The sequence below is a fragment of the Notolabrus celidotus genome, chromosome 19 (genome assembly GCF_009762535.1).
Source record: "Notolabrus celidotus isolate fNotCel1 chromosome 19, fNotCel1.pri, whole genome shotgun sequence".
Taxonomy (NCBI): Eukaryota; Metazoa; Chordata; class Actinopteri; order Labriformes; family Labridae; genus Notolabrus; species Notolabrus celidotus.
The window spans coordinates 23,619,707-23,645,657 of record NC_048290.1 but is presented as its reverse complement, the minus strand read 5'-3'; the positions used below and the strand labels follow the sequence as shown (position 1 = coordinate 23,645,657).

Genomic DNA, 25,951 nt, shown 5'->3' with positions numbered 1-25,951 from the left:
TTTTCCTGTCACTTTGTCATCAAATCTCTCTGGGTCTCTGTAGTTGTTCTTGTGGCTCTTGTTCCTTCCCTTTGATCTTTGGATTTTTCTGTTGGACTGTTTGGATTCTGTGTTTTTAGACTTTTGAAGAAAGTTCTCAGAGTTTTGCTTTCTTTGTCTGCACGTGGGTCCTCTTTAGTTCTTTATCACACAAGACACTATAATGCATATTTTCAGAGCCCACGTCTTATGCTGTCATTTTTGTGCAGTTTTAATGCTTGATACCAGTGCTGTTTTACTGTGAATGCTTAGACATGTAGGTCTTGGAGTTTGGTCTGATGAAGCCCCAAAGTGAGAATTGTTGTTGAATACAGATGAGGTGTAAATTTCCTGGGCATTTGAATGAATGGAAAAAAAGTTACAAATACTATGCAGCATGCAGATGTCATCTAATGGATCAACTTTTTCTTAGCAGCCTCACTTCAGGTATCTTAAAGCTCCTGTGAGGAACTTGTAGTTTGTGTTGGTTTTGGCACCCTTGTGGACAAAGTAGACTCTGCTGATTTTGTGCTGTATGTGTATAATATTGTCATCCTGCCCTATTTTATAGTCTGTCACACCCCCACCTCATCCTAGCTGGGAGGCTTCATCTTTCTCCCTGTGTGTGCATGAGTGGAATCAGGTGTGCAGGCGTTGGGCAGCAGCTCATTGCCAATGACAGGGTTACATATACTGGGCTCCTACTCCACCAAGCTGCCAGATTGTTAGACTCTTCTACCTAGTCAGTCTAGCTCCAGCCAGTTTTCCTGAAATTCTTTGTTTTGTACTGAATACTTACTAATACCTGTTCTCCTTTGCCAGCAGTGCTGCTTCGTCTAACTCCTGCCTTCCTTCCATTCCTCTCCTACTCTGGACCCGCACGCAGAAACGAACCTCAGGACTCCTCATTGGAAGCAAGCTAAGACTCTCGATTACATTGTGATCACCAGGAATAAATTATTTACACCCTCAACCTGCCTCAGTCCCTGTGTTCTGCTCTTGGGTTCACAAGATTAGTATTGCCTAACAGTCTGTTTTATAACTAGCTTAAACTCCTATAGGAGCTTTAACTAAAATTTTAAAAAGAAGCAAAGGGTTCTAGTCAGTTCTTCTCTGTAGAAGAATCAGCAGGATTTTTTTCAGAAACAGTGTCCCAGTTACTATAGATTATCTGCTGACCGATGTCTTTGGATATACTTTTTCCTGAAGAAATAGTCCCTCTTAAAACTGCTGGCAGTGAATTATGTAACAATGGAAGATATTACAGTGGATTTTCCAATGCTTTTGGCCCCACAAATATAATCTTATTATCCATCACTAAATCAGTTGGAGGAAGAAATCTCAAAGATGGATATGTAAAAATGAGTTCCTGCTTGTCAGAAAAGACATGTTGTAAAAGGTGAAGTTATGGCTACATGTACCTACATTAGTGATTTGTCTGCTCTTTCCAAATGAGAGAAGTTTTCACACATCCATACTTCAACACAACTTTGATGTTTTAGCCTCAGGACTGGATATTCAGGCCAGATCTAAAGCTGTAATGTGTGTCACTGCTGGCCTGCAGGCCTCCGCATATCTTTTAATGTGCTTGTGTGAAATAAAATCAACATAGTAGGCTCCCTGTTTGATCTTGTGCAAATGGCAGAGAATTTAAAGCGACTCGGGCTGCAGCATAAAACTCCATTTGCATCATTGTGATTCCTCAGCACCTTGAAAGCACTATTCTGCCTCGTGCCGATCTGCTGCAACAGCTGCATGACTTAAAACTCTGTTTGATTTCAGATGCATTACACAGTGAGAGCATAATGAAGCGCACGAGCTGCCTTCCTCCCCCTGCGGCTCAGTTATGTCTCAATGATAATAATGATGTGGTGGAAGCACTATCTGCTGCCACCTGTGGGCTCACAGCGGTACTGACGATGCATGGAAGAAAACCCCTCTAATCTCCTTACTGCAGACAGCGCGCGCACTGGCACAAGCATGCACACATGCAAACATGTACTGTGGGCTAAATGTGGCGGTAAATAAGATTGTGGACGCATTTAGTTTTGGTACAACACAAACAGTACATGCATAGAGGGAAGGGGATCACCAATCCTATGACTAAGCTTAGAAATAAATGAAAAAAACAGTGATAAATCCTAAATCTAATAAAAAAACATGTTTTTACTTTGGCTTTGCAACAAATCAATGATGCAGAATATTTCAGGAAAAAATCTTAAAAGTTACCTTATAAAAATAATGTATGGCAGGTGATGCTGATCTCCTTTGAAGACAAATACACACAGGTTTAAAAAATTGCTAATTCACCACAGAATAACCCGAAGCTGTGAAAATAGCATGATGCGTCTGTCAGCCTCACACATGCGTCTTTACGCAAGCGCACTGACCGCCCACTTCAGCGCTGTGTGTTCACGCGGATTGGCTGCTAAAGATACCAGCTTCTGTGCGCGCGCTGTGGTTGGCTGCAGCTTTGCTGGCCATTACGTTATGCTTACTCCATACACACAGGAGGCATCAGGCAGCTGGAGAGAGAGGGAAGACGTAATGGTTTGATTCCCTGTGCACTTGCAATGGTCGTCGTCCTGACATTACTCGGCAGATTCCTCACACGGGAGGTTCAATGAAGGTACGTGATTATTCCGTGGTTTCTTTACGATTTGGATTCAAATGCAGATCTCTGGTGCTTTGTGCTGCACCGACAGGCAGGGTATCCTCCATCCTAATGTCAATTAAACGTATTTGTGTGCACTTCGATGGGATTAAATCAACAGGCTTGCGATTCTATGCAGCATTTAATGCCTGATTTCAATTTGTCATACTTCCTCCCTGCTGTCTCTGCAACCCTGTCAGTTTGATTTTTTTAATTTCCTGGCAAGCGTGCAATCCTGGCTAGGCTTCCCCTGCGTCTCCAGCCGTCCTCACGAACAGTAGGTACAGTGTGTAGCCTTCTAATGAGCCTACTTTGACCCCAGTGTGATAGTTCAGTGGACTAAAGCCGCTGCAGCGACGTCCATTCATCGTCAGGCTCTAATCCGCTCTAATGAGATCCAGACAGAGTGAGAGAGTGAGGGGATGTTTGGGGGATGTCTCGGTGTGATTGAGAGAGATTCACCTCTCAGGTCCGAACTGAGCTGTGTCAGGAGTCTCCTTCTGCTCTGTGAGGAGTGTGCGTTTGTGCGTGTTTGTTTGTGTGTGTTTGTGTGTGTTTGTGCTGCAGCAGAGGGAAGAGAGGAAAAGCAGGTGATGATGCTGTCTGGCTGCTTGAGCTCTGAGGACTGATAACGATGAAGATGATGGCGATGATGTCATTGGTGCCGTGGTGGCGGCAGGTTTGTGGAGACAGTCACGGTGAAAGGTGAGGTGCAGGCAGGGCCATTACTACAACCTTCATCATCATCCTCATCATTATCCCCATCATTAGTTCAGGGAACAAACAATATGAAGAATACAGGACTACATGCATCAATGTGACTCATTTCTCGAGCAAAACCCCCTTAAACCAGGAGATACAACACAATTAAGCAAATATTTAGCATAATCTATGACCTGAGCTCTGTCTGAAGTATGTGTAGCTGTTTGAGACCTTCAGATTTGCTCCTTCTTACAATGAAAGTTTGTAATTTATGTGCAAGGACGGAGGGTTTCCCCAGAGCAGCAGCTGCAAGCTAAGTAGCTGGCTGCTCCGCTCAGACTCAGATATACTTTAAATCTTGCTACTACAAAATTTGGGATGAAAACACTTCTACTGAACCCTCCTTTTCAAAATGTACAATGTATAGTAAAGGGCAATCCCACTCTGCATTTATACATATTTCAGTATTACATGTTTTCTCCAAATTGCAGGACAAAAACAGCATCCTTCAGTTGATTATTGATGTCATCTAGATCTAACTTCTTCCATTCTACACTGCATAACAATGATTTCTAAATCAACTGTACACTTCAACTATACAGTGTTTCACTTTTTAAATCTACAAGGGCATAAAAATGGGAGAATAAATGTAACAGAGGTGTATGACACCTTTTAAATCACTGCACTGTTTTAGGCCAAGATCATTACAGTACATTTCTGCAGCTTAAACCAACAAAAAGTATCTTCAATCATAAATAATGCAACAAAAATAAACACTGAACACCCACATTTAAGCTAAGCTAGTGTGTATTTTCTGCACATGCACTGGTGCTTGTGTCATTTATTTTGTATGCAGCGAGGTCAAGTATTTTCACTCTGAGGGGGCAGCCTAGTTCATTTTCCTGAGGCCCATCATCATCAGTCACTGTGTCCCTTGGAAACAAAATGGACGAGATGTTTTATTGACTAATCTGGTTGGAATTGAAAAGCAGCTTTTCGGCCCCTGTGGGACAGCGTTAGCTGAAGTGGGTACATGCATATATGTGAAACAGGAGAAACTGCTCTACAGTATGTTATCGATGCCATTTTAATCAGAGTTAGATGATTAGATGGACATGTTGGATTTTTATATACGTTGCATTCAAAATCCTCTTACTGTTTAGTTTCCCCATACATTCAGTACATTCAGGACGTAAATACTCTCAAGTCTCTCATGCAATCAAACGATGCAGCACAAATGTAGTGTAGTGGATCTCCCAAAGTAGATCAACACATCAGAAGCTACAGAGAGGACCCGAGGTCAGCTGATTCTTCTTCTTGTTGCTGTAGATTAGTCTTGTCCCGTCTCAACATCACAGGACAGTCTGTGCAGTAGAATCACGTCTCTGTTTATTAATGCACCAAAAGAAATCTCCAGGCTAAATCCTCTCCTGTCTTTGCTGTAAACCGTGTGAATCTGTGCGTTTGAAGACACAAATCCAAACTTAGCCGGTGGCAGCTTGAGTTTTATGTTCACATCTCTCTGGACGTCTACATTTGGCATCTGCAGGCTGCAGCAGACATCACTGAAGTGTTTATATAGGTCAGATTTAGAAAAATAATTCACTTGTTGTTTCTGTTCTGGGGGCTAAAAAAAAAGACAGTTGTGAATTAGTTAAATTTTAAGTGTCAACATTACTCTCTAGACTCAGCAGTGATGCAGCTGAATTCCCCTCTCTCGGTATGAGTGACAGTATGATGCCAGGGAAGAAGAAGAGAGAGGAAATAAAAGAGAGAGGAAATAAAAGAGTGTTGAAAAAAAAAAGAAAGAGAGAGAGAGAGAGAGAGAGAGAGAGAGAGAGAGAGAGAGAGAGAGAGAGAGAGAATGGATGAAGGAGAGATAGTAAAGATGGCTGTAAAGTGTATGAGACTACTCTGTTGTTTAGACTGAAAACTATCATAAATCTGCCTGTTTGGTATCTGCAGTGATCACAGGAAGATGCCAGGGAATATATCGACAATGTGCACTATGAGATGATTAAAAATTTAGTTGGAGCTGTCATACAAAAACAAGTTTCCCAAGTTTGATCTCCGAACAAACAACATATTTCTGTAAATAGCTTGTGAATGTATTTTTTTCAGGCACGGGATTGACCAAACACATGCAGCTAGGTTTCATGAAATAATCCCTGAAATATCCATATGGCATGGAGTCACATACAGTATACCATGATATATGTTTAGTATAAATTATCCACCCATAGCATAGGCTTGTGGTCCAAAATGGTACTTCCCTCGAAGTTGGGGACAAGAGAGAGAGAGAGAGAGAGAGAGAGAGAGAGAGAGAGAGAGAGAGAGAGAGAGAGAGAGAGAGAGGGCCTGTGAGGAACTTTCTGTTTGTGTAGATTTTGGCGCCCCCTGTGGACAAAGCGATCTTTACTCATTAATGATCTTCTCCTGTACATGTGGAAGTCATGTTTTCTGACAAAAAAGCTCATCCTGTTTCTTTAAACAGTTAAATGTGAAATGTGTGCCACGAGAATTGAAGTCTATGCGGACGTTTTAAATACTGCAGTTTCTCAAGTGTCCACTTGAGGCTAGCTCCAGAAGTACCGGAAACCACATACACACAAATTCAAAAAAGACAATCTTTACAGCAGAAATAAACATGTTTACAGCCTGGTACAAAAAACGAGTGTAGTCTGTTGCTCATTCCTCGATCAGCACACACTGCACTGGGGTTGAATTTTTTCATAACGCTGCAATTTTAAAGATATTAAGATTACGATTTTTCCATTATGAGAGGCACAGCTGACTTGATTGACGGGCGGGAAAACTGATAGGTGACATCACAGATAATACGTCCATTATTAATACAGTCTATGCTCCTGACACCTACACCCCTGCAGCAGTTACTGGAATTAAGAATTACAATTAAGATATTGTCAATACATCTGCCAATGTTCTTTTTCTGCTTTTGAAGGTCATAAAGAGGCATCACTGTTAATTTCAGTCTGTTTCATAACCAGTTAAAAAACTCTCACTGGAGCTTTAAAAAGAACAATAAAAACAAGGCTGACTGCTGACCCAATCACTGTTTATTAAAGGAGGTCAGTCTGATCCTGAGGTGTAAAATGCAGGAGTGACCTAGTCGACACTTTTTGCTGTGGTTGCAGTTACAAACAAAAGATCGATCATCAGCCAGACTGCATCCTAGCTAAAATAGTTCATACATTAATCCTTCGGAGAGACCCCATGAATAAAAAGTTCACGACAGACGCACAAAACTAATTCCCAACTTACTCAGACAACCAGACTTCCAAATCTGTCTGCCCTTCAGCGATCGTACACCTGACCTAGACAGTGATCAAACTCATATTTATACCCTGCCTGCAGCTGCACAGCAACACCCACAGTAGGTACAAAAATGTATAAATAACTGCTTAAAAAAAACCTTAATTTGACTCTTACATTCTCTGAAAAATATTAGAGACTTCATTTCCCATAATACAGTCTGCCCCTTCTTTCAATCCCCACACCTCCAGATTGTAATGAAAGGCTTTCTGCTATAAAAACCTACGCAGAGATGGTTTTATTAACACTGATGACATCATCAGAAAGCTCAGAGCCGTCAAAGACATGAATCACTTTTCAGGAGGAAAAAATCAGCTCATCTGTAATGCACAGAAACCAATATCACAGTTCATGAAGCTGTTTAAATGAGGGTTAAAACGTCTTCCTTCTTGTAGTCAGACATAATTCAGTTCTAGTTAGACATCCAGTAACAACATGACCCATTTCAGCTCCATCTCCGTCCCTTATGGTTAAACTCTGTCTCTATTTTGATGCAATTTTTGAGATCTTATCCTCGAAAGCTGATTTTATGGGGTCAGATCGCTGTTTGTCCACATGAGGCCTGCTTGTCTTGTTAAGTTCTTCAGTATAAATCTGTGCCTCAGTTGCTCTCCCCTCCTCTCAGTGTTTGTTTATATGCACACTGAAGGCTGCTGGCAGCTCCTGTTTGATGTTAAAAATCCAGCAGCAACGTGAGAAATATCTCAATTATTCCGTCACTCAGAGCGTCCAGAGGTGACTGGAAGGACAAATACATAAATACAAAATTGTTTCCCCCTGGAGGCGTTGCTTAAGTGATGAAGCCTTGCAGGGAGAATAAATGCCACAAGGGGAAAAAATGTAAAAAAAACAATGTAGTCCATGTGATGTTTGCTGGTGTCGCTTGTTTGTTCGGGACTCCCTGCCTCCAGAGCTTACAGTGTGCTAATTGAAGTGACAGAGGGAACTCGTGCTGCTGGCTCACGGCCACACAAGTCTGGTTTCATGGGCAGACTGCAGCGGATCGCCATCCTGGAGAACGCAGTAAATATTCCTTTTAGTGGCTCTTTACTGCCGTACCAGGGAGGCTGTGTCTAACTTTTTAAGCAGCTGAACATCAGGTCAAGTTTATGCCAGGGGCAAATAATTCAAGTTGTTTTGGAAGATAGTTTTAGTATGGGCATAAAGCTTGAAGCGTGATGATAAAGTGAGCTGCATGTAGTAGATTTAAGGCATATAATGTGAAATATTAGAGCTGAAACATTTACGAATTAGCAAAACATGAATGTTAAAGTCATTCAAGAAGCAATAATTCAACATTTACTGCTGCCAATTTTTTTAAGTTTGATGTTTTGTGCTTTATTTTCTGTAAGTTCCTTGTTTTAGGCTTTTATTTTGAAAGGATATGCAATTTAGAAGATGCCACCTTGGCCTGCAGGTAATCCATTCGCCAAACCATCCAACATATCTAGCGTAATGACAGAGTTAACCTTTAAAAATCCACCCTGGCTGCCTCAGTGCAGCAAAGGGAAAACCTCCCCCTCCTCCCCCTCACTCTCATCCTCCTCCTCCTCCTCTTCACCGTGACTCCACATATAGTGCCTCGTTCCTGTGCTTACATAAGCACTCCCTAAGCAGATGGGTGAGGTCAGATCACAGGGTGTTTGTGACAAGTCAGAGCAAAGAAGAGATGTGGCGCTGCCCTGTGAATTCCATTGTTTCTCCCCCCCGCACAGAGCCAGGGAACACAGAGGGCGAACATTATGCTCATGTCAGCTATTGATTCTGCAGGCCGGAGGAAGAGGAGGAGAAAAGGGCGGAGGGAGGGGGACAACAGAAGACATATTCTCTTCTCTCTGTTCTTCCTCTCTCTCTCCCTCCTCATCAGTATGCTCCAAGGAGTCGTGGCTCCCATCACGCCATCTTTGCTCCCTGCGTCCATCCGGCCGCGTGGTCAGTGAATGCATCTCTGAATGCTCACTTTAACTTCACAGGATGAGGAGACTTACTTAGTTTCAGTTTTTTTCCTGAGGACTTAGATGCAACATAACATCCACCACAAGGTATTTGTCGTGTGGTTGAGACTTGGAGCAGATCCTCTGCTTCTTTCTGACTGGTTTGTTTATTGAATGGTTAAAAAAAAATTGCAGCAACTGACTGAGGAATTTAACCGGAGCCCTATTTGTAGATTGTCATTAATAGGAGCTTTTAGAGTCTACTTCAGTCTAATTATCTCAAACCTCACAGGCTGGTAAAGAGCACTCTCAATAATGCACTGCCTGATATCTCTGTGCCCTCCCCCCCTTCTCTCTCCCTCCCTCCCTCTCTCCCTCTCTCTCCCTCTCTCTCTCTCTCCCTGTCATCCTCTTTATATCTCTGTCTCTCTAACTCATTCATTTTCTTTCTCAATGAGGAAGACACTGCAAGCTTTTTTTGTGTCATTAAGCTAGGAAGGGTGTGATATTACAGCACTACTAAGGGGAATAGTAGTAAGTCGACAGAAACTTGAACACAGTGTACGAGAAGTCACAGAGCGGCTCGATTAGCATGATAATGATAAAACCAAACACCTTACCAAGACTTTATCTTTTTTTTCTTCAGTTTTTCTCCTATCTAGTCTTATTACTAAATGGTTTTAATACATGAAAACTAAATTAAATGATTATAAAAATAACACTAAATGAACAGGATCTATGCAGCATATGTTGAAAAAAGTCTCTCTAACAAATAATATCAGAGACTTTGTAACATGTCCCAACTTCTTCGTGTGAAGTGTCTGTTAAAGTGTTTCTCTCCCGTGTGTGTCCTCTCTAGGCGGGGGCCTCGTCCATGTGGGCATCATGCTGCGGGCTGCTGAACGAGGTGATGGGCACGGGCACGGTGCGGGCGCAGCAGCCGGGGTTCGGAGCAGGGGCCGGGCCCTTCCGCTTCGCCCCCAGCGCTGGGTACTCCACCTACCCCCCCACCAACTCAGGGAGCGCCGGACAGCTGTGCAAAGCCTGCGGACTGGCTTTCTCTGTCTTCAGACGCAAGGTAAGCTACAGTTAAATACAAACCCAACCCTCTGTCCATCAGTGCTGAGCCTCTTCTACCCTGAACTGTTTGAACTGAAAAGCAGCTGCCTGGTTTCACTTCACGTCAGCGTTTCTGGAAACCAATGTGCAGAGAGGAAACCTGCTTCAGTAATCCCTCACAGCCAAGGTTTAGTCAGCTGTTTTTTTTTATTCTGTCTGAATTATGTAATCATTGCGTGCACTTGTGAGCAGGGACTCCGTGATGCATTCAAGGAAACACCGGCATTCATAATTACTGAGTCACTTGCTAAACAGAGACCTCCAAATGATAATGATTGCGGCTTACAGGGTAAAAAATGAATATGTAATTTTATTTTTCACTCTCTGCATAGAAACAGAAGGATGATGGTAACAGTTAATGGGACTAAAATAGCAGAAACAGATGGATGGTAACCGAAGGAAATACAGGCCTGTAAACAAAACATAGCCTTACATTAAGCTGACAGAGTTAGCTCCAGGATGATTGAGTTTAATGTCATAAATGTAAAGAAAGACAGAAAGAAAGAAAGATGCTCAAAGTGATTGTACAATTGTTTAAAGCTGGTCAATCTTTATTTGCACATTGGACTTTTGGGTTTGGATTTAAGCTCGAGAAGTGGTCATCTGTAGTATGCTTGTCAGAGTAGTGTTGACCAATCACGTGCCAGCAGGCTTTGTTGTATGCAGAATAAACAATCCATATGGAGAGCAATCCACAGAAACGTAATCTGTCAACGACTTATTTATCCCTGTAAACACATATCTGCATGTAAGATGTGCTGCTCATGCAAGAGCTCCATCATAGATCAAATATTTTAATCCAGCAATGCATCTGGTTGATGAGAGAGAGAGAGAGAGGGAGTTGATGTTGTGTTGCTAGAGCTAACCAACGTTTAGATTTCTTGACTACCAGGAATGCATCATAAATCCTGTTTCCTTCTCGCCTTGGAGAAGGAAACACCAAGCTTACTTAAAATCTGCATCATGATGTTATTTCTGTATACCTAAGACATTAACTGCAAGGGGATCACCAAAAAGTGTTTTCTTTTTCATGTTCATACTGCTGACGTTAGAGCTAGAGTAGCCTCTGTGTTACTTGTTATTTACAGTGAAACTGAGACCCAACACAAATATATGCCAGGGAGATGCAATTAACCCATAAATGATAGGTTAATTGCATATTTGATGGTGTTTATTTTGAAGATGTAGCTGGAGGGATGGATTTAGCTTCACGTTTGATGTGAACACACTGTAGCTTCACGGGTTGCTAATTGGATTGGAAACAATGTAGCATGCAGAAAAGGAAGTCTTAGCAGGAAGTCTTTTAGGGCTAACTGCTGGCTACACTGTAAATGCAGAGACGTTGGCCATCATACCCACAGGAGTATAACATGGTCAGGTGATGGTTGATGAATTTTTAAACTGGAAACAAGTTAAAGACACTGTTACTTTATTTTTATGCTGCACCTAAATAAATAGAAACCAAAATCAGGGCAATTCTTAGGCACCTGTACTTATTTGAATAATTCAAGTCAATGCAACTTTATACTGACACGCTGCGTCACTGTAATTAAAGCTCAAACTACTGTCTGTTGTTGTTAGCAGTTCCAGCAAAGAGGGATTTGTCTTGTAACCTTTTGGCATGGTTCATTTTCTAGCTTTCAAAAGGTACAAATAGGTAATTGATGCACATGTGTATTTCTTTTTTAAATGTCTTATCTATCTTATTGATCTTTTCATGAAAGCCTGAATTTTCACGAAGGGTGTAGCTTAACTTGACAAAACTTACCTCTAGAGATCAAGTAATTAGAATCTAGTACACTTTTGTAATACTACCTCTGTACTTTTCAAATATATGTTAGAAATTCTCAATTTCGTGTACATCTTTATTCAAAATCTTGCTCTCATGTCAGTATTTTTACACATTTTTAGACACTTTTCCCATTGCTGCTTGCTTAAATTTTAAGGTTGACCTTTAAACCTGCACAGTAGTTTGTTTGCTCTTTTAAATCAGGAAAGTCTAGTTGGTGATGTGCAACAGAAAAAGCAGAAACACGAGCCTCTCCTTCTGAAAACACACACCATGCATATTCACCGTGGCATTTAAGCGTGTCAGAGTTGAACGGCAGAGTGTTTCTGTCTGGCAGTCAGACGCTCAGAGACACTGATGAATCGCTGCGGTTTCCTCTTAGATCACTTTATCCCCATCCACACAAGCACACATACACACCGCTTCCGACTCCCCCGTCACACACACACAGACACACACACACACACATTAGTGTATCAGCGTGATATTTTCATAGTGTGAAAAAAGAGGAGCTAGTGGGATTATCAACAAACGATTGAAGAAAAGTATGTGTTGTGGTGTGAAATATGTTTCTGCTGGACCGGAGCACATTTGTGCAGAGTGATAAGAAAGTGTTCAGAGCTGTGCTGACCTGCTTTCTGCTCATTTCAAGTGTCAATCTACTCGCTGCTATCTATCAGGAGACAGTGTGAAGACAGTGAAATGTCAAACATCACCAGGAGCTGCACAGAGCTTTTTCTCTTTTCTTTGGTCTTTCTAAGAAATGACAGCACACAGGATATAGGCCACAGTTTCTGATGTGTTCCTAGTTATTAATGTTTCTCTTAAACCCGAGGATTCACTCTGAGGCGACTGACTTTTGGGAGAACATTATTTAAAATATGTCGGTGTATATGGTTTGAAGTCCAAATGCCAACATGCATATAATGATTGGTAATATATGGATTATCATGATATATTAAATTATTTTCACCACCAACCAATGCTTTAGTGAAGTCACATAACCTTGAGTCTGAGTAGAGTCCTCAGTGCTAGAGTCAGGATTGAGTCAAGGTCGCCAAAGAAGGATTCAAGTAGAGTCAGGGTTGATTTATTGAGCTGGCCGCGGTTTGACTCCAGACTATTCACTGCATGAACCCGGAATGACTGTGTTGGACCTTTTTGGATGTGTAAAAAACACATTTCATTTATTAACATCAGACTCTGACTGAGCCTGTGAGTTGTCTGGGGATTTTTAAATGAAGTTGCAGCACTGTGAGTCATGTGGAAATGATTACTGCCTCTGTCTTAGGAGCACGAGAAACACGTTCATTGATGTCTAATACACTCAAATATACCTGCAACCCACCTGCTGTCAGTCAGAAGTTTCACTAACCAAACATCTTGGATCGATTGAGTAACTTTAGAGGCTAACATCAGCGAGTAGCTTGCTAACAACAACATTATCAACAGTCAGAGTAACTAAACTAGCTCACTTACTTTTCTGAGCACATCCTGGACAGATGTCTGTTGACGTTTGGGGTTGTTTGCATTTGCTGTAAAATCGTTGAAAGTAAAATATAATTTGCAGCACCTCTTTAGGCATCCTGACAGGAACTGTTACTAAACAAGATAGCATGTGAATGTACAAGTAGATAAACACTAAATATTAAAAAAAATAAGGCCATGTAGAAAAAAAAAGAAAACAAAACAAACAAAAACAATAAAACAGTTCTTGTGAATAGAACAGTGTGTTTTCTTTTGTTCAAAAAGGTTTATTTGGTCTGACACTCTATATTTTATTCAGACAGTCAGAAGAACAGTCTAACTGTAATATACAGTGTCAGACCATATTAATCTTTTTGGACTGGTCTTTGGGGATAATTAATTTAAGTCCTCCTTGTCATCTTTTGTGTCCAAATCCAAAGTCCAAGTGCTCAAGAGGAGTCAGGAGTCTGGAAAATCATGACTTGAGTTGGACTGGAGTCCGAGTCCTGCCCTGCACTGACCTGCACAGACCAGATATTGAGATGACTGACAGCGTGCTAAAGAATCAGCCTTTTTTTTTAAACTTTATTTTTCCACAGCAAATTTGATAGTTAAAATACAGCAGGAGGATTATTTTTTTTGAAAGAAAACACAACTTAAACATGTATAGGACAAAATCAGTGAAGAAATGTGAGGTTTGTCCACAGGGGGCGCCAAAGTCAACACAAACAGAAAGTTACTCCCAGGTGCTTCAAAGCACATGCAAATATTTTGTATTCTCGCTCCATATTTTACTTGACACTCCTGTGAGTAACTATAGGGTTTTGTTGAATTGACACCCCCATTGCTAAACTTGTCCTAACATTTAGAAGTTTTGTTTCTCGAGAAAAAAAAAAATCTAATTCCTCTTTATTCTAAATGTCTTGTGTGCAGATCACTATGGATCACTGTGATGTGGGAAAGTTTAAAACACTGTTTTGTCAGCGTGCTTTATTTGCATTGATTAACACCTTCCCTACCAGCCTAATCTGCAGGCGTTAAAAAACAACTATATACAGTCTCTTTTGCTTTTGTAGGTCCTGTAGAGGCATCAATAATAATTTCAGTCTGTTTCATGATCCGTTAAAAATCCTCAAATGAGCTTCAAACAGCCAATTATTGATGGGTTTTTTTCTGCTGATTGACTGCTTCATAAATAATCAGCAGTGTCTCAGTTTTAACATAAACATGTGGTAAAAATATGCAAAAAGATACTGTGGCATGCAAAATGCATCCTCTGATGAACAGTATCCACTTTGTTCCCTGTTGCATTATATCAGTCAAAACTCTTCAAAGAGTTTTGAGTCACTTTGTTAATAAATGATGACTCAGAAAAATAAGAGTTTTATGGAATGAATAAACGAGAGATTTCATCACGTCATGGTTCTGCTCACAGTCCATAAATTATAATCTCCTCTTATCACCCAGACTGTCTTAATGATATACTGCAGCATATACAACAAGTCATGTACGGGAGATGCTGATTGCTCATTCTGATGCAAATGAGCCTGTCTCTATCATTAATACAAACAGCAGCTTTGCTTCCATCATTCGGCCCATTTTTCAGCACTTAAATCTTTGAAATCACTCTCAGTAGACGTTCATTTATTCATGAAGAGTGAAGAGAATAAACACAGGCCTGTTCAGAAGTGATGAAGTTTCTCAAACGATGTTGTTGAAAATGTTTGGTTTCTTCAGTCAGGAGAAAAATAACTTCTAATCACGTCTCATCTCTCCTTCAGCACATCTGCTGTGACTGTAAGAAGAGTTTCTGCGCCCTGTGCTCGGTGCTGCAGGAGAACCTGCGCTGCTGCACCACCTGCCACCTGCTGCGCGGCACCGCCTTCCAGAGGCCGCGGCTCATGCAGCTCCGTGTCAAAGACCTGCGCCAATACCTGCTGTTGCGCAATATCCCCACAGACACGTGCAGGGAGAAGGAGGACCTGGTAGACCTGGTGCTGTGTCATCAAGGGACGAGGGAAACCCCGAGACCTGTGATGGAGGAGGACGAGGAGGACGAAGACGAAGAGGAGGATGAGGAAGAGGAGGAGGATGCACATGAGGAGGACGAGGACGAGGAAGAGGAGGAGGAAGAGGAGGGGGAGGATGACGGGGGCGATGACGACACAGACAGTCTGCACTCGCTCCCCAACTCGCAGCCGGCGTCGCCTCCCTCCGCCACGCGCTCCGCCTCTGAACAGTCGGTGCTCTCCGCCTCTCAGGGAGACGTGCTCAGCCCCAGTGACAGCTCAGGGACCACCAGCCAGGTCTGTGTGTTTGTGTTGTGTGTGTGTATGTGTGTGTGTGAGTGGGTGTGTGTTACAGCCTTATTTACATATGCGATGCTTCCTTCACATCTGTCCCAATTCTATCAAAGATAATTAATTTCAAAGGTAAAATCTGCTTTTTTACAAGTCTCAGCGTGTCTGCTGTAAGTCAGGAGATCCTCCTACAAACTGACAAACAAACACCCTCTCCTGTACGTCTTTAGATGTCTGATGTAATTCAATTTTTGTATTTTGTTCCTTCTTTCTTGTTATCGCCTTGTTATGCTTTGGTTCTCTCTCCCTGAAAATCGTCCTCATTCGATTGTATTTTGTACCGTAAGCACTCAGCTTTGCAGCCCGGCTCCAGTGTTCTGCAGCATTCAAACGTGACAGCTGGAAACAGCTGTGATAGCCATGTGTATATGTGTGTGTTTGTGTGTTTGTGGGCGTGTGCACATGTGTTTGTGTGTGTGTGTGTGTGTGTGTGTGTCTGTGTGTGTCTGTGTGTGTGTGTCTGTTCAGAGCCCTTAGACTAGCCAGCAACGCAGCTTAAGCTCTTTGCCTTTTTTAGGTCGGTTACATGGCTGAGTCTGTTACGTAACAGGCCCACAGGTTGAGAACTCCCCTCAGCGTCACAGCTGCAGCCAAACAACAGAGACACTACAGAACATCTCTGCTCTCACCCCCTCACACATAATCCCTTTTTTTCCACCTTTAAGTTTCTGGCATATGAAAGCTTGAAGAGTTTTGGGGTTGTTTATGTTTGAGTACACTGGGAAATAAATCTCCCAAACCAATCTAAAAATGGTTACACTGGAAATGTATATTCCTTCTTTAGCATAAAAATCCATCATTTATAGAACAGCAATCCACCATAAATTCAGCCCGATGACTCACCTACAATATAAACATCCTTTTACCTCACCTAGAGTAAAGTTTCTGCTGCAAAGACTATTTTTACTGATTCAGCAAATCAAAGACATGGTGCATTTTTTATGTTGGTCACACTCTCATGAAATAACCACTTTATCCTACTGAAGCTTTGAAGAGTTATTGCAGTTATTGACATTGTAACCACCTTGACCATTTGGTAACACTGCTTTGGATGTTTTACCATAAAACAGGCTTACATTTTTGATGGCAAACTTCAACAACATCATTGGATTTGAGGAGGATTTTGGCATGAAGGCGTGATTTACTGAGCAGTTATCTGTCTTATTAAAGTACCTTGTGTTATTTTTAAATTGAATTTATCTCTTCAGACAGATGCATGTGCAGCTGATAATCTGTTCTGGATTGAAAAATTTGAATTAGAGTAACAACTCTTCTTGATGCTGTGTTGTTAAAGTCTATCTGTGGTTAGCTTTTTGCAACATAATGTCTGGAGTCAGTATTCATTTTGCAGCTATTTTAGATTTAGTCATAGTCTTAGGCTGTTTTCAAAACCACCTACTATACAAGCAGTATGTACTGATCTGGCCAAAATTCAATATGTAGTATGTGAACAAGAGCAAAATCTGCAGTATGCCAAAGCTCCCCAGATGTCTACTGATTCGGGAGAATTTGGACCAGTCTGCCTGGCGTACTGTTTCCCAAAATGCACAGCGCTTGTTCCGCTTTTTTTTTTCTCTTTTTTTTTTTGACAGGGGAACTCAGTTTTTGCTGCTGTGAAAATTATTAAATTCCATATGAACCACTTCTCAACTTTTAAAATTATTAATGAATGCTAATGAAGCAGTTTTGCTATCAGCATGGTCGTTGTTTACTTCCGCTTTCCGAAACTGGAAATCCAGTGACGTCTGGCCCAGCGTACTGCAACACAAATCGAACAGAACAGTCATACTACATACTAAATTCAAACGCAGTATGTAGTAGGAAGTACCTACTGCCTACTACATACGTAGGTAGTATGTAACAGGCTGTTTCGAAACCAGTCTTAGTCTTGCGATGAAAATGTCCTCAGTCCCATTTTAGTCTCTTTAGCCCTGTATAGCTTAAGTCGACTGAAACTTAACATTTTAGTCGTTACTTTACGTCAAAACATTTTCTCTCGCTAAACTGAATCATTTAGTCGATCAGACATTCGTATCAAGGTTGTGCCAAGTGTTGAAATCTGCAACACTTCACATCCTTTACACTTTTACTTCTGTAATACCATAGCTTAATAATCTAGCCTCCTAACTCTCCACCAATGAAATGTTTCTGTGCTGTCCCTGCTGATCTTATAAGGAAAGAGCAGTGCACACAAAAGTAGTAAAATAGAGGAATGATCATTACTCCAAGTCGAGGAAGGAACACACTTTATGTGACCTAATAAAAAGGGCTGTATTACACTTTTGCAAAGGTTTCTGGCTGTAACACTTGTTTATGCTTGTTGCAGTAAAAAGTTGACACTGGAAAAAGGTCAATGATGGCGGTTACTGTTGACATCGTCCAAAAACATACATTAGGTCTCACATTGTATATTACAGTAAGACAGTTTTTGTTACAAGACCAGTGTGCTTTTCTTTTTACCTTGACATGTTTCGACTACAAACTTCCTGCAGTCTTCTTCAGAAGAGTCACGTGATGTTGTTGTGACTTGTCTGTCAGCTGGTTTATAGAGGTTTGTTCCTCCTATGTCCTGGTGTAGTAACTACAACTGTCTTACTATAATATTGTGACATCATTATAATTTTCATTAGCAAAATGAACACTGGCTGGAGTGCATCAGAAATGACCTAATAACCACCCCTACTCAAACAACAAACATTTTAAAAGTCAGTTACTCCTCCTTCACAGACTAGTTAACTTAACATTTTACAAATCTTCATCATGATGTTTTTATTTTGGCAGACTTAAGTACCATTAATTATAAGTAAATCACAAGAAAATATGTTTGTTTTTTGCGCTAATACTGCTGAAATAAGCCACAGTGAAACCTCTGTGTAATTCAGTATCTACAGTGAAACTGAGACTCACAGGAAACACATGAATGGATATAACTCTAGGGTATGTAATGAACCAAGAAATGTTACCGCTTGTCTTGTAGACGTATCCAGAGGGGAGAATTTGCTTTGATTTTCAACCCAATGAGTTGCTTGTTGGACTGTTAACAATGCAACCCACACAGTTTTGGCTGGATGTTATTAGTTAAAGTGTATCTAGTATACAGTAGTCTAGTGTTATCTGCTCATTTTTTAATGTGGGAACACATTTTAGTAACATTTGGTATACAGTAAAGTTATTGGCTTAAGAATCAGAGATTTGTTTTTTTCCCTTTCAGTATTTTGTTGAGTATTTCAATAAGATAAATCTGACCTAAGGAACACATTTCATAACATTTTCATTATATAAATAATCAGAACTTTAGCAGCCTGTTCAGCCTTGACAGAATTAGTTTCCTTATACTTCTACATATTAAAAAAAAGGTTGAATGAAGTCGAGCTGTGAGTCAAAGAAGCTCCAGAGAGGTTTGACACTTCAAGTCAGAACTTCCTCTGCTTTTCGTCTCTGAGGAGTCCAGCTCGAGCAAAAACCTGATGTCTGTGTGAGGGGAGGCATCTTACACCTCGACGCTGAAGAATACATTATTCACACAACTTCTGTCCAGGTCTGCTAAAGCTTACAGACACAGAAACAGATGGCAGCAGAGACAGAGGAGTTCACTTTTTACAGTGTAGAACAGCATGATATCACACATTTTTGACTTATTCCAGCTCTTTTGTTAAGCAGATAAATGAATAAAGAGGCCATATCTTCTCTTCAAAGCACACAAATGGCTGAGATAAAATAGAGCAGTGCACCAAACAGCGTCTGCTCTTTTTTGCAGCTTCATTTATTCTCCTTTCATCCGGAAAAATCCTGACCTCCACCTTCAAAGAGAATAATTAACCGCTGAGTTAAGAGCAACAACAAAGTCTCTGTTCTTTTATTAGATATCTGAACCACTGCAATTTAAAGAATGAGATCACTGGGAGCTGTGAAGTTGTATTATCGTGGCATTGATAGTAATATGGAGGCGGAGGAAATTATACATTTTAATCAGGCACAACAAATATGTGATCGTGTAAAGGAATGAGGAAGAAGAAAGGAGAAAAAGATGACCTCAAATCTGAATCAAGGTTACATTTTGACAGTTGATTCTGACTTTATCGTCCACATTGTTTAAGCTGTTCATGCTTTAACATGAATTTGATATTTGGGGGTTAGAAGTTAAAATAATTAGTTGAACATTGAATAAAGGTTTTAACTGTGTTGATTTTTTGTCTTACAGGAGCATGAGGACACTCCAACAGCATCTCTCTTAAATCTGGAGCCCACTGAAAACATGATGGAGGTACGACACTCATAGAGAACTTAACAAACCTAATGAGATGCTGATGAGGCATTCAGGGAACCCACACAGCGTCAGTGACCACACCTCATGTTTCCTGTGTGGTTTGCAGGTCAGTCCGGCGACACAGAGGCGGATCCGGGCCTCACTGTCTGATCTGGACAACGAGGAGGCGATAGAAAACCTCTCCGTCCGCCAGCTCAAAGAGATCCTCGCCAGGAACTTTGTCAATTACTCCGGTTGCTGTGAGAAGTGGGAGCTGCTGGAGCGAGTGCACCGACTCTACAGAGAAGACAAGCTGAACAGGAAGTCCAGTAAGATGCTTTCCTTCAACTTCATCAGTTATTGCATCAAAATTTCTTTAACCTTTAATATTCTTTATGATAAAAACATATTTTTTTCTCTTTTCTTTTAGTGGAAAATGTCAGCATAACAGCAGGTAACTATTCATTTTCATTGTTATATTTCCAAGTTTGAAATTAGGACATTGCCTTTTAATTTAACTCTTATATTGACGTATGAAACCAACGTGCAAATGCAGTTAACCCTTTGTGTTATGTGATTTCAATGCTGCTACTTTACATCAAAGGGTCAATTTTGTGTCCTAAACTAATAGCTGTTCTTTATTATTGCCCGCTTTTATCTATAAAGTGGTTGCATATCCTCCACCTCTCTGCAACAGTGGAGTTGGAGGTAAGATATCTTAATAAAAACGACACCTCACAGCTCCATTTCCTCCATAAACACCGATGTAAACCATCTGAGAGCAGTAGAGGCATGCTGAAGCATCTTTACCCACTTAGTCATTTACTTCATCCCACATGTTATCATATTAAGCTCACTCCAGTCATTATCTCCTGGCTGATTCAGTGTGTTTGCATTCTGTCACTCCTGCTTCTTTTCCAGCTTTCCATTTCATTTTATTTTGAAGGGCAGCCTCACATCCTGTCATAATGCCCTCTCTGAGAGCTTTACCTCTCCATGAGCTGTGGTATTACTTTATTGGCAGTGTGTCTCCATCAGGTGTAATTACATTATGTGCTTCCTCAAGGATCTCTTGTTGACATAAAGGGCTGGTGGATCATATTAACCCATTAGCCATATTAGCCCATAATAGCCAGACGTAGATGCAGCGACGGCAGACAGGATGCAGATGGATTTGCTTTTTCCTCATCATAAAAGATGTGGGCAGCAAGAGGCAGATTGTGACCACTGAGCTGTTAACAGTCATCAGATATTAAACTCCTCTAAGCACTGGAATCGTTTACTCAGTCATCGTTCTCTTCGGTTTATTTCTACAGCTTATAACAATAAAAATAAAACAAGATAACGCAATATTTAGCTTGTTTTGTGTTTTTTCTTTTCTCTACACTTCCAAGCAGTTTATTTAGAGTCCGTCAAGTCCAAAAAAGGTGATCATTTTCTTGTATGCACAAGAAATTCATCCTGTGCACACTAGACGATAAGTTGTTTGGGAAGCAGATGTGTACGCTCTCTCTTGCCAGGTACAAACATTTACTTCTGGCTCCAACACGCCATTTGTTTTGATAACAACAGAAGCATAGTGGGTCTCTCAGCGCCATCTTTGTAGTAGTAATAAGCTTTGGAAAATGCTTGAACACAAAAAGCAATAAAGTAGCTAACTGTGGGATAGCATTGCTACCTCTTGAAGGTTCTAGCTAACAAAGCATGGCATGGTGAGAGGCAGTTTCTCTCCAGTGAATCCATATCATCACAAAATAATCTGAGATGGAATTCAAAGGTTAACTCTAACAGACCACTTTAATAAATAACTCTTCCACCAAGGAAAGCTGACTTTATTTAACATATTTTAGCAGAGCTTATTAGCAAATCAACACACATTGAGGTGCACCCCTCTGCACAACTCATAAGAATACAATCTGGACAGTATTCACACAATCAGAACAGCAAATTACTGTCGAATTAAATAACTAAGTGATGAATAACGGCGGTTAGTGGAGAGTGGAATTATTACCACTGCTGCGTTTTCACAGGTTCATAACTCGTGCCTAAATATCTTTAATTTGTGCCCAAAAGCTAATGTCTCATACGCACCAGATAATAACTTGTGCACACAAGATAACAACTTGTTCCCACAGGGTAATTATCTTGTGCACACAAGATAATGACTTGTGCACACAAAATGATCTTGTGTGCGATAATTAACTTGTGTGCAGAGGATTAGTATTATCACCTTTGGGGACTTCAGGGGCTTGGAAAAATGAAAGCTTCATAAAGACAAAGACTTCATTTATTTAGTTTTAATTGCAACAATCACAGAAATATGATGTGTCACTTCCTTATTTAGTGTTCAACCTTTAGCTTCTATTTTCAGTCGTTTTAGAGTATTGGGTACAAATGCCAGAACTATTTTCTTCTTTTTTGCTTTTTTTAACGGAAATGTTATTTCTACATTGTTTACAGTATTTGTTTGGAAGATAAATTTCACTACTTTAAATTAGCAGTAAACTAAGATAAGATAATACTTTATTGATCCTTGGGGGAAATTTCAGTTGTTGCAGCAACACAGACAAAGCAGCAAGAGTAGTACAAGAATAATGGAGCACAAATAAAGAGAACATTTAAATGAAGTAAAATAAAAAATAAGAATACAATTGTAAAGGTATATAAACATGTTACACATGGTAGCTAACTCCGGTACAATGCAGCTAATGGTAACATTTATGTCTAATATTGTACATCGTTCCTTTATAAATAAATCATAGAAAATCAAAATCATTTTAAAAATATCTTACAGAAACTTTAAAAAACCATATGATCCGGGACCAGCTGAAAGTGAATTCAGCTATCAATCAATCAATCTTTTTTTGTAAAGCGCCAAATCACAACAAACGTTATCTCAAGATGCTTTTCCAAACAGAGCAGGTCTAGACCGTACTCTGTTCAATTATTAACAAAGACCCAACACCAAGACAGGATAAGATTCAGTCTTATCTCATCTTAATCCACCATGAGCATTGCACCTCACAGTATTTAGCTAGTTACAGCGGCGAGGAAAAACTTCCTTTAACAGGCAGAAACCTTGAGCAGAACCAGACTCATGTTAGACACACATCTGCCTCGACCGAAGTTATTGTATGTTTCATTTGATTCTAACAGTTTATCACCACCACTCTGCAAAAAGTTTATTTTCCATCTACTGCTCTTGTCCTAAGCTTGTCATTGGTTTGTTTACAATTCTATTCTCTTTTCAATGTTTCTGTTTTAAACATGTCTGTAATGTTTTGGCTGCACATAAATATCCACACAGTTCACTGATCCTTCAGAGAACTGTTGTATCTGAAAGTTAATTATTTTATTTCTGTTCACAGATGGAGTCAAACCTCAGCTGACGTTGGACGAAAACTTGTGTCGTATCTGCATGGACGCCATTATCGACTGCGTGCTGCTGGAATGCGGTCACATGGTCACCTGCACCAAGTGCGGAAAGAGGATGAGCGAGTGTCCCATCTGCAGGCAGTACGTGGTGCGGGCCGTGCACGTCTTCAAGTCTTAAAACTCTGTGTGTGTGTGTCTGTGTGTGCGCGCCAGAAAGGAACTTCTCACTGAGGATGAACTACTGTGCATGACGTCTGGCGGAGTCTGATGCTGCAGCAGGCGTGAGGTCTCTGGAACCAGACTGTTGCCTCTTGCCTACCACAGTTTGTTCTCCTTTACTAACTCGTGTTCCCATTCCACTTCTCCTCCTCCTCCTCCTGCTGCACCGGGACCCTCTTTCTCATCGGTATGATAAAAACACAGCAAAACTCCCTGCCATCACTTCCTGCTCTCTGTTCTCTGCTTAGTTTTACTCACAGGAGAGGAGAGGACAGGGGAAGTAGAGGAGAGGAGAGGAGGTGGTCCCGTGGACACTCAAGGAGGATTGGGTTGTTCTGTGCGGCGGGAAGAAGCAGTGTGATAAAAAAATATAAGATCCCAGGGTTAGAGTCAATATGGTTTACACAGTCATGCCACATGACACCGTATTATCTCCCTCAGTGTTCTTTAGGGTGTGCAATACCAGAAAAAAGAGACTTCTGTGTTTTTAAAGAAAACGTCTATCTGTAAATCTGATTACCATGCACCTTTAGTCATCTCGTCTAACACACAGGAGGGTGTAAGGTGCCAAACGTCATGCCTTTTATCCATATTTGATTAAGATTTCACAGTTTATGCATCCATTTACCAGCAGGCTTGGTTTGATAGTTTACCCTTTATTTAACTTCTAGAGACATAAGGTGTGTTCAAGTGCATATTTGAGCACTTTCTGTGTGAAGGATGTGATTGTTTTGGCATTTCATTCATTTGAAGTGCGCAGATATTATTCCTGAAGAGAAAGTGACCAGCAGAACAACTGCAATACATTCCTGTAACATTCAAAGAGGAGTTAAAGTTAAGAGGTCAGTGCTGTACGATAAATGATGAAGTATTAGGACCACATGGGGGAAAAAAGAGATTGAAGAAATAAAGTTGTAAAGCCATGAAGATAAAGTTGTAATATTTTGAGAACAGAGTCATAATACAACAAGAATAAAGCCAAAATTAAAGTCATACTTTCAGGCTAGGGTTAGCCTCAGAACAGCAGCCAGTTGCATGTGTGAAAATGAGAAGTGAGGAGCATCTTGAGAAATTCTACTTAATTTATAAATGTATGTATTTATTCAGATTATTCATGAATGCCTTAATAAGACCATTGGACCGTGAGGGATAACATGCAGCAAAGGGCCTTGGATTGGACTTGAACCCAGGCTGTATGTTTCAAGGACTACAGCATCTGGATATATGGTGTGGGATTAACTGCTGGGCTAACAGCTCCCCCTCCCCCCTTTTTTTTTAAACTGGGGCGCTATCTGACCTGTATTAGATGAGTTAGCTGAAGAGAGACAGGATACATGGAGAGTAAAGAGTGGGTGATGACATGCAGTAAAGGGTCGAGGCCAGGTGTTGACTCTGCGACTGATGCCACAAGGACTACAGCTTCTTTGCAATAGGTGCACGCACTCTGAGGTCATGCCAAGGCACTTATCTCTGATATAAATGGTGTCCCTGACACCATGTGAATTGTTACAACCGAGGTGACTTTTAGGGGTTAGGGGAGGGAGCACGACTCCGGCATCCCTGAAGTTATAGCCTACTTAAGTTGAAGTTTTGTAAGTAATTGAATAATCTTTTGGCACGTAAGCACAAGTTTGTCACTGCCAGGACACTGAAAAGGTTGTGCAATATTATGACGTTTGTCTCAAAATTACAACTTTATGTTTGCAATGTTACAACTTTATTCTCAAAACCTCTTTAATGTGGTCCTAGAAGAGTTGTAGCTTTAAAACAGCAGTCTGACTTAGAAAAAATCCAGACTAAAGGCTCCCTTACAGACTCGATTTCAAAATGTAGGCCACTTCACGATCTTCTTCAGCAGTGAGGTTGCTCAGATGTCAGAGACAGGTCAGCTCACACGGGTCACATATGATTGTGAATGATTGCCTGGAACGGCTTTTCAAATAACAAACAGCATGCAGCTGAAAGCTCCGGAGAAAGCATGTAAGTGGACCTTAAGTTCGTTTTGGTGACAGTTTCAAATTCATCTTTCTAACAATAACTCCTCTTTGACTTTAGACGACACCCACCAAGCAATACCATGTAGTTTCCACTTCTACCAAGTGTCTTTCTTTGGTTGTGTTGTCCGTTACTGTGTTGAATCCTTGGTAGGTAACGGGTGCTACTTCCTCTTTGTCTGCGTTTAACATCGACATACCTGTAGTCATGGCATCCTGACGTCATGCATTGAGAGGTAGAGGAAGCCTGGTTTACTTTAACCTGTTATGCAAACTAAACACTTTTGTTTTCTTGTCTTGACATCCAGTTTACTCAGACGTCACTCAAATATCTGTGTACAATATGCCTGTGGTAAAAAAAAGAAGCTGTTAAGTGAATTGCATAGATAGCTTATATTGTTGTTTATTTATAAGTTATTAAATGTATATTTTTCCATCTACTTTGGAGATGACATGATTTGAGATTCTAATAATTACTATTGAGGTTTAGAAATAAAAGATGACTTTTTCAGAATGTATTGCTGCTGGTGTGGGTTGGATGAGTTCCTCTGATCGTGTCACTCTCATCATTAAACTTGCGGCAGTCACGGTTTTTGGTTTCCAGCACTCTTTTATGTCGTCGTCATCGTCGTCGTCTTCTGCTTCAGATCCCAACTAGACACCGACACCATGCACTGTAACAAACACTGTAACTCTGTTAGTCTGTGTGTTGATGCTGCTGTTTCTCCAAGATGTCATTCAC

General features: G+C 40.7%; 1 protein-coding gene and 1 long non-coding RNA gene across 3 annotated transcripts; both read left to right on the top strand.

Moving 5' to 3' along the window:
- On the top strand, positions 1 to 991 carry LOC117831208. Its single transcript, XR_004634957.1, has 2 exons — positions 1 to 163; positions 844 to 991. It is a non-coding gene; the product is annotated as an uncharacterized LOC117831208 (long non-coding RNA).
- A 1,498-nt stretch (positions 992 to 2,489) lies between these two features.
- Positions 2,490 to 25,931, top strand: rnf34b (ring finger protein 34b). Of its 2 annotated transcripts, XM_034709199.1 has the most exons (8): positions 2,490 to 2,647; positions 9,500 to 9,718; positions 14,797 to 15,321; positions 19,577 to 19,639; positions 19,749 to 19,950; positions 20,052 to 20,075; positions 20,288 to 20,329; positions 22,990 to 25,931. In XM_034709199.1, the coding sequence occupies exons 1-8, from the start codon at positions 2,642 to 2,644 to the stop codon at positions 23,172 to 23,174; spliced, it is 1,266 nt and encodes a 421-aa protein (XP_034565090.1). In that variant the 5' UTR covers positions 2,490 to 2,641; the 3' UTR covers positions 23,175 to 25,931. The 2 variants fall into 2 exon arrangements, with proteins under 2 accessions (XP_034565090.1, XP_034565091.1); XM_034709200.1 differs by lacking the exon at positions 20,288 to 20,329.
- Positions 25,932 to 25,951: the final 20 nt, after the last annotated feature.